The sequence below is a fragment of the Phocoena sinus genome, chromosome 5, assembly GCF_008692025.1.
Source record: "Phocoena sinus isolate mPhoSin1 chromosome 5, mPhoSin1.pri, whole genome shotgun sequence".
Lineage (NCBI taxonomy): Eukaryota > Metazoa > Chordata > Mammalia > Artiodactyla > Phocoenidae > Phocoena > Phocoena sinus.
In genome coordinates this window covers 117,454,569-117,467,595 of record NC_045767.1, presented here as the reverse complement: position 1 = coordinate 117,467,595, position 13,027 = coordinate 117,454,569, and the positions used below count along the sequence as shown (strand labels likewise).

Genomic DNA, 13,027 nt, shown 5'->3' with positions numbered 1-13,027 from the left:
AACCTTGCTGTTTGGACTTGAAAAATATACCTTGGATATTTTTTCATTCTAGTACTTAGAGAATTTCTCATTTTCTTTCTATGGATGCATAATATTCATTAAATAGACATATCATAATTTAAACATTCCTCTATTGTTATTTTTGTTTCCTCTGTTGTTTTTTTATTGTTTATCATTCCTCCATTGTTATTTCCATTCTTTTGCCATTACAGGAAATACTACATGAGTAACTTTAACAATTATATTCTCATGTGAGCTAGAGTGAACTACATTCATGTTTCCCAGAACATATTCCACAGAACACAAGTCTCAGAAGATGTTCAATGTAAAAAGTGGCTTCTGAGGCTAAATAAACTTCCGGTGACTCTGTGTGTTCATTGGAAGTTCACAGGGCACATTGTCAAATAAAGGGGGTCCCGCCCATAATCTATGTCAGATTAATCCAAGTGTTTCTCAACTGTACATTTTCTCAAGAAACAGCATATACTCTTTTTGTAGGTTGGGTACCCTGGGAAGCCGACTCTGAGATAGAAATGTACGTGCATGAGACTCAATGGGGCATGTTCTCAGGAACAACACTTGATGGAAATGAGGGGGAATGGAAGTAAGTGGGTAGAGGGAGAAGTTGAACTGGGATGCAGTTGTAGCAGAAGCCTCAGCCAGTCAGTCCCATGGGGAGTGCTGTGAAGCTGTGATGACCCTTCAGGGATATTCCAACTCCAGGGAAGGAGGACAGGCCCCCAGGGAGGGGTTGTGACCTTGTGCTGGGCAGCTGTCTTCCACTGAGGGCATTACTGCAGAGAGGCTCAGCTCTGAGATCTCAGCTGGGGTAATGAGTGCCTCAGTGTTCACTACAACTCTGAATAGCATCTTTGCATCTTTTATGAAATGTATATCAATTCTTAGTACCCTTGCTGGTCAGAGAAAGGCATTTGGTCTCTTTGGGACCTTTTTTTTTTTTCCCCTCTATGAAATATGGATGCCTGGCTGGACATTCTTTGGAGTATCTAACATGCTTTGCTTCTAATTCCATTTAATATGTACTAATTAAAGTCCAAGATAAGAGACAAATTTTCCCAAACATGTGGTTGGCCACATAGAGGCCAACAGTCTGATTAGGTCAGCCTTAATCTGTTATCATGGCTGTGCAGTGATGGAGAACAAGCGTGGTTATAGCGCTTCCAAGAATATGTCACTTAACTTGAGGCAGATTATTAGGGCAAAATGGCAGCAGAGCTGAATTGAAGTTTTTTGTTTTTTAAATATTTTGGTTACCCCTTGTTAGGTGTTCCCTGAAGAAGCTAGCCTGCTATCTTCCTAGAAACATTAACCCTTATTGCTAATAATTGAAAGATTAAACTACATAGGGTATGGAAGGCAGGAGTCCATCTAGCTTTAAACCACAGACTTAGGTGTTGGTATTCATCCTCCTTTTTGAAGCTCAGGGTAAACAGGTGTAGCCAAAAAGCCATAGCAGTTCTCAGGGTCTTTCCATTTGAGAATCAGATGGGTCTAAGTGCCCATCCTGTGCCTTTCAGGGTATTTGCTAATTTCATACTCATGCCTCCTGCAGAATTCATCAGTTGTGGGGCTATCGAGGAAGCTTATTTCTTGGTTGAAGAGGAAAAATGTCTAAGGAAGAGGTCTCTCTTAGGTGTGCCTGATAGAGTTGATGAAGGTTTGTAGAGAGGATGGAAAAATATCCAAGAAAAATCTCAAAGAAAAAGTTCTTATGAGATAATAGAAGTGGGAAGTAAAACCAGGACTAAGGGGTTGGCTGTTATATGAACATGATGCAGAGAAGAAAGCAAAAAAAGAAAAACAAAAAGCTAAGATTGATGGCTGTGTCTAAGATCAACTTTTAAATTGAATAGACATTTTTCTCAAAAACCTTAATCTTTTTTTCTTTCAACAAAAAGTTTCATAAGGATTCTTATTATTCTTCTCATTATTATATGATAGGAATGAATGAGGTGAGAGATTGTTAAAAAGAGAGTTTGAAAGGGAATAAACTAGAAAAGTCATTGCTGGAGAGTGGAGAGATGATGGAATAGCAGTTTGCCTTAAATTGATCCAAAATGAGTTACTCTTTTCTGAACAATCATTGCCTCTTCCCTTTTCCTCTGTAACAGGTGGTATCAAAGACCTATTTATGCTAACTCTTCAATGTTTCTGGAACGACTTCCCTCATACTCCATTTGTAATTATCCGTTTGCAAAAGTGTCAGATCCTATAGCATTTTGGTCACTTCCAATTACTGAATTGTCTAGTCCATTTAAAATTCCAGTCTCATCTCCATATATTCCCTCAGCTCAAGTTGGGCCTGTGGGACCATTGGGGGAAGAGGGTGTGGTCTACGTCTTCATGCTTTCTAACCTCCTTCTGATTTTAACTGCAGGAAGTTGGGGACTGAGAGGGTGGCATAGGGCAGACGGGCCAAATGGCTCCTGACTGAACTAGGCTATCCTCTGCTGGTTGTTGCTTCTCTTCCTGGATAACAAGAATGAATCATTGAAAGCTTCTGTGTAGGAGGTTCCAAAGTTGGGCTCTCCTGTGGGCCATGTGTGTGAGTTCTTCCACACACCTGTAGTGGCCTCCACACCAGCCCTCTGTAGGTGATTAGGCTTAACCTCTTCCTACCCTCTCATCAGTTTCCCCTGGTGGTACAGCCCACCAGGTCTGATTTTGAGTCCCCTTGCAAGGAGGCCAGTCTTGATCCATGGGAAACTCATACAGTTTTGCTGGATCAAACCCTGGAAACAAAATTTGATACTTTTCTTCATTATTTTTTTCTTTAGTCATGTAGGTTTAAGAACAAATCAACCATCTCATGAGCTGATATGATGTCTAGTCAGGGGATGCGATGCCAGTCTGTATTATTCAGCTCAGGCTGCCATAACAAAATAGCACACCTGGACTTCTGGAAGCTGGAAGGTACAAGATCAAGATGCCAGATGATTGAGTTCTTTGGTGAGGACTCCCTTCCTGGCTTGCAGATGGCTGCCTTTTCACTGTGTCCTCATGTGGTGAAGAGAGAGAGGAAGGAAGCAAGCTCTCTGATGTCACTTATCATAAAGGCACTAATCCCATCATGAGGGCTCCACCCTTATAACCTCATTTAAACCTAATTACCTCCCAAAGCCCCGTCTCCAAATACCATCACAATGGGGGTTAGGGCTTCAACATAAGAATTTTGGGGAGACACAATTCAGTTTATAGCACAGTCTCTTGTGTATAATCCCATAGCATTTTCCATCATGTTCCTCGCTGGTGATTCCAATCATTTCCTTTCCCTTCCCATACTGGTATTTTAGTCTTCCGTATATGGACTGGGAATGGGGTCTTGGGGTGGAGTTGATGGTTTGGAGGTAGTAGAAATAGTAAAGGTTTGCCTACCTCTGAGTTCTCCCTGGAGCAGGTTGCTGGACCTAGCTACAAAATTCTTTTTAGAATGTGGGAAACTTAATGCTTCTTTATCCCCAACATTTGGTTCTGGTCACCAGTTCCAGGGAAAGAGTAAAAAAATACTTATTTTAAATAATATATGATACTTTCTTTTCCCAAATGAAGCAGCTATATAGTCAACATGGATGTGAGTTAAATTCTGAGGAAGACTGAAGATTTTAGGAAAACTTAATTTAAAAAAGTTTCTATTGACTTCTGAAGCTTTCTCCATATGAGCCTTCCTGTCTTTTCTAGCATCATCAGATGCAGAAGTAATCATAAATTCAAGGAAGTTAAGATTATTCAATACATAATTTTTAATCTTTGTATCCTACCTTTGATTCCTACAGAATCCATTCCTGCATATGGTCATGTGGTTCTTTAAAACAATGTCCCATCACGTGCTATGTTGGTGACGTCACAGGAAACAAAGAAGTCAGTGTTAGAAGATAGCAAATGTACAGGAAGTCATGTAAGTAAAGCTTTTAAGAATTACATCATACAGTATAGACCCGCTTATGTAATAATGTATAATTAGTAATAATGAAGATCTGGCAAACCGGGGATGTTATATATATATCCAGAATTTTAAAAAATGAGCATCTTAGTTAAAAAACAAAATGCCATTTGTTATAGAATGTTGAAAACATTCAGAGAACACTGCAGAGAACAAACAGAGAACACAGAAAACAAACAGAGAACACTGCACATAACAGAGGTGGGCAAATTTTTTCTGAAAAAATCCAGACAGGCTTTGCCAGCCAAATGATATCTGTTGCAACTACTAAACTCTGCCCTTATTGCTGTAGACATGGATGGGCATGGATTTGTCCCAACAAAACTTTATTTACAAAAACAAATGGCCGGTGAAGTTTGGCCTGTGGGTCTTAGTTTGCCAATCCTTGGCATATTAGATGAAGACATTCTGCATCTCACTTTTTTCTATTATTAAGTTAATTTTAAAGGAACTGGGGTGCTTAAAATTAAATAATAAATGTAATGCAACTATCAAATTTCTGAATGATTTTACAAGTGTAAGGAAATTAGAGAATAATGTAGATTAGAGTTCTTGAATGACTATTTGAAACTTTTGAAAAATGTTTGAGAATGATGTAAAATCAAGTACAGTCTCAAGAACTAAACAAAATAAAGCTGCAGAAATGGAAATCAAAGGAACTGACTTCTTGATAAAGTGAACACATGCATTTAATTTTTACTTTCAGTTATAATATTTAACTCCTTTAGAAAATTTTCTGAATCATTTGTATAGATCAGGGTAAGCAGTAGAGTAAATACAGGGGTTTATGAAAAGTGAAACTCTTTATAAGAATCCTAAGAGGAAACAAGTAATTCCTCTCTTGTGCAATCATTTCTGGCATCAGAAAATAATGAAGTAAATATAAACTGGAAGAAAAAGTGTGAAGAAAATGTCCTCTGCTCATAATTGCCTACAAAGTGAAACATATCCTCTAACTTCATGTGCTTCTTTGAAATTGCTCTGTTTCCTAGATTTTTTATAGGGAATCCCCTAAACTCGAGAAATAACTTACTGACAGTCTTAGGGTTAAACACATTTTATGTATTGCTACCACTGATGGCTCAAAGAAGAAGCAGGAGGGCATTTTGGATGTTGAGGAGTAGAACTGGGACATTTTTGTAATAGCAACATAGCTCTAAATTGTCTTGTCACTGTTTGTGAAAATAAATAAACATATTATTTTTAAAAAATCCATTATGATCAATTCTGGGGCAAAAGCCAGGGGAATTTTCTTTAAGTGAAATCATACTTGAAATATGCAAGAAATTAAACAGGAATCTCCCCTGAGTTGTTTTGAAGTCATGAAAAAGTGCTTTCTCTTTTTCAGAATTCTCCTTGATTCCTAGTTTTTGAGTAGGTTGTTTCTTGAGTTTAGGGATTCTTAATAAAAATTCAGAGCAGCTTCCTTTGTGGTACTTAAAAACCGAAGCTTCCTTTTGGGTACTTAAATAATCATATTATGTTGTGGTTATTTGTGGAGGCCAGTGATAGCTGTTCTTATCTGGTGTGAGGAAGGGTCTCAAGATTTTATTTTTATTTTTTTGTTTTATTTCTTATTATCTTTCTGATTATCAAAGTAACGTGCTCACTCTAGTATGATGAAAACTATAGGAAAGTGTAAAGTGGGAAAAACATCGCCAGTAATGCAATAACTAAGAGGCAGCTTATTACGTGATTCTTTCCAGGGCTATTTTTTCTACATGGTTGATATAAAAATTATTGAAAATTTGCCTTGTACTTTTGTCTATTTAACAATAAACTGTGACATTTCCCTGTGATATTACATAAGTTAATATTATTTTTAATGTGTATATAATACTCCAATTTAAAATATATCACAACTGATTATAATCTCATTAATTTGTGGTTATTAAAATAATACTTCAGTAAATATATTTTTGAATAAATCCCTGACCAGATTTCTGAAAATTTTATTAGGAAAATTTTCTAGGAGGAGAATTAAAATGTTTAAAGTTGTAAATATTTTAATGGTGCTCAAGACATACTCCAGAAAATATGTACAAATTTATATCTTTGTCATCCCTTTGTGAGTCTTGGTGACATTTCATCCTCATCAGTTCTGACATTAACAGCTTTTTTTTTTTTAAATATCTTTATTGGAGTATAATTGCTTTACAATGGTGTGTTAGTTTCTGCTGTATAATAAAGTGAATGAACTCTGCATAAACATATATTCCCATATCTCCTTCCTCTTGAGTCTCCCTCCCACCCTCCCTATCCCACCCCTCTAGGTGGACACAAAGCACCCAGCTGGTCTCCCTGTGCTATGCAGCTGCTTCCCACGAGCTATCTATTTTACATTTGGTGGTGTATATATGTCCATGCCACTCTCTCACTTCGTCCCAGCTTACCCTTCCCCCTCCCTGTGTCCTCAAGTCCATTCTCTACCTCTGTGTCTTTATTCCTGTCCTGCCCCTAGGTTCTTCAGAACCATATTTTTTCTTTTTTTAGATTCCATATATATGTGTTAGCATACGGTATTTGTTTTTCTCTTTCTGACTTACTGCACTCTGTATGACAGTCTCTAGGTCCATCCATCTCACTACAAATAACTCAGTTTCATTTCTTTTTATGGCTGAGTCATATTCCATTGTATATATGTGCCACATCTTCTTTATCCATTCATCTGGCGATGGACAAAACAATCCTTCCTGGTTCCATAATGAGCAGGGGATTGGACCAAATGTAATTCTCTCGGAAATCATGTAGAATGGGATTGTGGAAAGACCCACAAACTAAGTCTAAAGCAAAACTCAGAGATAGTGAAAAGCTCTAAAGTCCAAACCATGTGGAGTATAGGCAAAAGCAACTGAGGCTAGAGAATTTGCACAGGAAGTTCCACTGGAGGGACAGAGAGGAATGGAAGTATGGAGGGGGCCCAGTGATGACAGCTGTCAACAATCACCAACAAGAAGGAAAGAGCCCAGTTCTGAGTGGGGACTGAGGTTGAATAGGGATTCATTGCTGGGAGAAATGGAGAAAAATTCTTTGTGCCCATGGGTGGAAGATCTCAGAAAGCACATCTTTCAAAAAGGAGGGAAATGCATTGGTAGGAAGGGGCTGTGTCCCCCAGTGGTAGCTTCCAGTGACAAAGCTGGAAGAGGTCAGAACTGGTGCGTAGCAGCTTCTTGTAATCTCTGATGGACTCCACAAGGTACATCCTGACAGGTGGGGTGGGTGCACTTGCTCACATCCTGAGTTTCCTGCCCGGGGTTTCCTCCTGACATGGAAATGTGGACAAGTAAACGGGCTGTCTGGCTAATCTTTGACCAATGGGATGCAGGAATTAGTAACACATTCTCGCCCCCTGCCTCTGTCTGGGGGTGACTCTTCTGTAGCTCTGTGCACGTAGGAACGGCAAGCCCCACGACACGTTCTTCTATGGGCTTCACCCCTTTCCTGCTGCTTTCCCATTTTTACCTTCTCTTGCTTCCCGGAATTGCTCTATTTAATAGAATCCTTTTTCTGTGCCTAATGATGATTTCATATCTTTATTGTTTGCCTGAATTCCATTGGAATTTCTTCTCTGATTCCTGAGTTATTCAAAAAGCGTATCGTTTATTTTTCAGACAATTGAGAATTTCACACAATTGAGAATTGAGAAAATAAATTAAGAATTATTTTTTTGGTATTGATTTTACAGCCAGAATTCTTTCAGATAATAAACACTGAATAATTTTAGTCCTTTAACTGTAATGACTTGCTTTTTGGTCCTTCCATTTACTTTCAGCCTGTCTTTGCCCTTATGTTACAAGTGTGCCTTCTAAAACCATAGGTTTTACATTTTTGTTTTTAATTTAATCTGGCAATCTTACTTAGTCTTTTACATAGAGCATTTAATCCATTTTCATTTAATATAATTACTCATATAGCTGTGTTTATATCTACCAGTTTACTCTTTGTTTCCATTTGACCCATCTCTTTTTTTTTTTTTTTTTAACATCTTTATTGGGGTATAATTGCTTTACAATGGTGTGTTAGTTTCTGCTTTATAACAAATGACCCATCTCTTTACATAGTTTTGTTCTTCCTTTCTTGCCTTAATTCGGATGAATCGACTTTTTACTATCGCTGTTTCCTCTACTAATTCATTAATTAATAGTGTTTTACTCTTTGTATTTGTTACCTTAGATATTACATGTATCTTTTAAAATTGTAACTCAAGATTACAACTCAAGATTAGTTACCTAGATATGACAGTATGCATCATTTGCGAGTTACATCCTATCCAATGATTTTTTTTTCAAGAAGAGATTATTTCAGTGTGATTTAAACCCTTCCAGAGGAATACAAACTCAAATTATTTTAATGAAGGGAGACTATCATTGGCACCTAAACTTGGTCAGAATTTCACAAGAAGAAAACTATTCCCAGTTTTATTTAAGAACATCAATGAAAAACTCTTCAGAAAATTATTAGCAGCAGCTCATTAGAGGGCTTATATATCATGATGAAGTAGGGTTCATTCCAGGGATGAAAGATTATGAATTCTATTAAAATAATTCATCATAATAGTTGATCTAAGGGAAAAAAAAATCACATGTTAATTTCTACTCATTTGACAAAATTCAACAGCCATTCTGGACGTTTCAAAAAAGAGAGACAGCTCAATAAAGAAAGAGTTAAACATTTTATAAGCATGGCAGACTGACAGACCGTGTGTTCACACATAACACACGCGCAAACTCAGCCCAGTGATAGCATTGTAAATAATGACCAAACGCTAGAGGCACTTCTGCTACTTCTGCTCAAAGTACAAGCAAGGTAAGTGTGTCCACCTCTCATCCCTGCTGGTGATGCTGTACCAGTGTTGTTAGTTAACAAAGCCAGATGAGAGAAAGAAATTTGAGCTATGAAACTTAGAAAGGTGGAAGTAAAACTGTTATTTGTAAATGACTTAATACTTAGAAAATCCAAAAGAATCTAGCTGAAATTTTTCTATTACTCAATTCCACCATCTAAAGGAGAAAGAGAAAGATAAAAAGATAAATCTGACTCATAAAAAAAAAAATCCTTTTGCTGGCAAAAACCAAACCAAACCAAAACAAAAACTCTGGGGAAATTCTAAAGGAGAATAATAAGCAGGGAAAAAATATCTGCCTCTCAAATCACCAGGAGTTTTCTCTCTAAGTATATTTTAGGAATTGTGGGAGTGTGGAGAAATACAAAGCAACAGGACAGTGGGCAAAGATGAATGAACAGTTTGCATAAGAAAATACAAATAGTATTTTGATTCATAAAAAATATTTAACCTCATGTAAAATGCTAGTTGTTATTTAATTTTATTTAAGGAATGTGGGAATATAAGTATATATTTCTAGATTTGCTTGCATTTCATAAGGAAACTTTCAAGCATTCTCAATAACTAAAAATGGTTGCCTAAATCGAGAGAGGAGGTGAAGGGAAAAATAGGTTAACAGGGACAAGAATCAGGGTACAATTTCTAAATGAATACCTTTTCCTATTGTTTTTCAACCGTGTAAATACATTACCTTTACAAAAATAGATAATAAACTATTTTTTAATTATATGTTTCAGCTGTACAATGTTATAATTTGACATCTGTATACATAGAGATCACCCCCAAAAGTCAATAAAATGTAATTTTTCCCCAAATTTGAAAAGTGAGAAATGAATTTCATTTGCCTTCTTGATTACTGTAGGTATTGGATTCCTTAAAGTGTTCATCTGTTGTTTGCATTTTCACTGAAATTATTTGTTATTTAGATATATTTTTGTTTTTCTTAACTAAATTTTATAATCCTTTCATATATAAGGAACAAGTACATTGTAACATATTTATCTCATTTTTTTCACTCTGTTCACCCTATCATTTTATTATACTTTAACTTATAGAACGTATTAATTTTTATTTTGTCAAATTTGTCAATTTATTTTGTTGATTTTTTTTTTAAAAATTGCTTTAAAGCCTATCCAGAAATCAGATTCTTACTTATATTTTTTTCAGATGTCTTTTTTTTTCGCCATATGAATTTGTCATATGGTGAGATGAGAATATAATTTTTCTCCTAAATCGCTAATCAATGGCTTCATAGAAACTTTGTTAAATAATAACTCTTCCCTCACCTGCTGCTTTAAGATTCAGTGTTACGATATTTCATTGAGTCAGCTATCAGTATTTCAGTGAGAAACTTATTTTCATTTTGTGATAAATTTTAACATCCACTAGCTCTAGTTCCTCTTTATTACTTTTCTATTTCAAAATTATTCTATTTTCACCAGTGGATTTTCCCAAACTTAAAGATCGTAATGTCAATTTCACCTCCAATTTCATTTCTTATGAAATAATTTGGAAAAAATGATATCTCTGTAATACACAGTGTTTCTATCCAGAAATAAAGTCTACTTCTCAAATTATTTGTCTTTTTTTAATTTAGTTTTATTGATTTTCATATAGCTCTAGTATATTCCTTATCATATTTATTCCTAAGTTAGATACTTTCCTTTACATATCGCTAAGATATAGAATGATGAATATGAAAATTACTGGTTATTAGTTTTGTTAAGCAGTTGTACAGTTTATAAGTAATCGTCTTATCATTTTGAATGGTTATAACTAGAGTTTCTTATTTTTCTGCTTTAAGTTATTAATCAGAAATTCCAGAAAGTTCCAAAGAAAAGCCACCAGGGTATCTTATTCTTTCTCCTGAATACAACGGGGACACTTACAGTGATTTATTAGTAGGTTTGAAGTTGGTATTAGTTTAAAGAAGATTTGATTATGTTAAGAAATAATTATTCTGTTCCTTTTATTAAGAATTTTTTTTTTTAGAGAATGGATGCTGAATTTTGTGAAATGCATTGTGAAGCACTGTTGGTGCAGCGTTTAAGAGATTGGGCTGGGGGCTTCCCTAGTGGCGCAGTGGTTGAGAGTTTGCCTGCCGATGCAGGGGACATGGGTTCGTGCCCCGGTCCGGGAAGATCCCACATGCCGCGGAGCAGCTAGGCCCGTGAGCCGTGGCCGCTGAGCCTGCGCGTCCGGAGCCTGTGCTCAGCAACGGGAGAAGCCACAACAGCGAGAGGCCCGCGTACCGCAAAAAAAAAAAGAGAGATTGGGCTGTCTGGAATTTGAAGCCCAGCTCTACCACTTAGGAACATTGTATTTAACTCAGGCTAGCTACTGATGCTCTAAGTTTCGTCATTTGTAAAATAGGGACAGTAGGTGTTGGAGCACCGCTGGTTTAATTCACACCCTATTTTTTTTTCAGGGTGCCACTCTCAGTATGTCATGCACCTTCAAAGAAAAATGTATTTGCTTCGTCCAGTCAGCATGATTAAGGAACAAGTTTGTCTTCTGCTTTTCAAGGCTCTGTTTACTCAGGACGGAAGAGTGGAGTTGAGTTAAATACTAATTAAAAAATTTTTTTTCTAGTTCTCATAGTAGGTGATAATGTGGAGCGTGTTTATTTTGGTCTTGGTGTCCTAATGTGCATAATATTCAAAAGTTGTCCAAATACTTTGACTGGTCAGTCATACGCACATACATACTGAGGGCTAGTCGTGATGCATATAAACATGGACCTCCTTACCATCACCTACCATTAGTTAGCTTACTTATTCTATCTTATCTTAATTTTAATTTTCTGACACAGTAGTTTATTTTAATTTTCTGTGCAAACCTAACCTTACATTGTTCACATCTTTATGGGACAATTGAGCTTTCTCTGTCACTGTTATGGAAAGCTCATGCTACAGGACTATAATTTGTGCATTAAAAAAGTATACGGAAAGGATATATACCTTTTAATACATATTAAACCACTTTGTGGTTTTATTAAAACTTGTTAAATGATTGATTTTGTAATAGAGATAATGCTTAGTGCTACATGTGCCAGAAAAATGTATGCACATCCTTGTTAAGAGGTATTTTCTTTAGAGTGGAGGACATTTTGAGAAATAGATACTGCAGATCCTCTGAGCCTCAGTCTACCTATGCAGGCCATGCTTTTAAGCTATCTCTGCTGTACTTGGATCATCTTCCTTTATGCCACCTCACCACTACCTCTCCCGTGCAGGTCTGGCTCTCCTTAGCCATCCTCTATGTTCTCTTGTGGATTTGGGCAGAAACTTCTGGGTTCCTTCCAGTGAGGAGCCTTGGGTGTGTTAAGTCAGTCCTTCTCTCTGCCTAATTAATCCTCACCTTTATTTTTCTCCCACATTTGGCTGCCTGTGGAGTGGGACTACCCTTCTTGTCAGTATCCATCAGGAATTCCAAAGTTGGGGCACAGGACTAAGCCTTGCCACCAAACGCACTCTCAACTCATTCCACCATGGGCACCGACCCCTCAATGGAGAATTTGTTGCACACCTGTCTTCTTCTACCTGTTTCTCTTAGCTTTCCTACCCTCCTGGCTGAAACATTTACTTACATCACATCTTTCTGATCCTGAGGGCAACCTGTTGCCTACCCTTCATAGACAGGTAGTGTTTTCACTCTCTACTGTAGAAGAAACTGTAGACCAACCTTCATTTTCAAGGAGCCTCAGGAAAGCCAGGCAGTAGGAATTTTCCAAACAGGAGGTCACACTGGTTTAATTCTGAGGAGAGTATAGTACAGTGCTAAAAACACGGAAACAAGCCAGGCTGCCTCGTTTCCTGCCCTGGTGTTGCCACTTTGGCCCAAGAATCTTTGTTCCTCAGATTTCTCATATTTAGAATGATGATAATAGCAGTCCCTTCCTTATAAAGTTGTAACAAAAAATTGGTTAATACTATGTAAATAGCTCAGCACAGTAACTAAGTAGTCAGTGCTTGATATTTGTTAGTAATTATTCTTTTATTATGATTATTAGTAATAGTAAAAATATCCTTCTTTTATATATTTGAAGAAGTAGAATACAATAAAGTGATGGGTCTAGCTGCAGGGAGATAAGTAACTTCTTATTGGCAACCATTTAAATGGCACATGGAAATGCACAATGGAAATGCATGTGCCTGATGAAGTAGGACTTTGAAAATGCCATATAATTTAGACATACAATAGTAAGCAATAGGAAAACTGGA

At 36.8% G+C, this 13,027-nt stretch overlaps 1 protein-coding gene across 7 annotated transcripts in view; it reads left to right on the top strand.

Moving 5' to 3' along the window:
- Positions 1–13,027, top strand: part of IL15 (interleukin 15) — a 115,408-nt gene that overhangs the window by 36,219 nt on the left and 66,162 nt on the right. For 5 of the 7 annotated variants that reach the window (XR_004350155.1, XM_032633703.1, XM_032633699.1 and 2 more), the window contains exon 2: positions 3,795–3,916. The exons of the other annotated variants lie outside the window; for them this stretch is intronic. Coding sequence is in view for 3 of the 5 variants with exons in the window: in XM_032633703.1 (XP_032489594.1) it covers positions 3,851–3,916 (66 nt within the window). In the remaining 2 variants the exon portion in view is untranslated. The remainder of the gene's footprint in view (positions 1–3,794; positions 3,917–13,027) is intronic. 7 annotated transcript variants of the gene reach the window in all.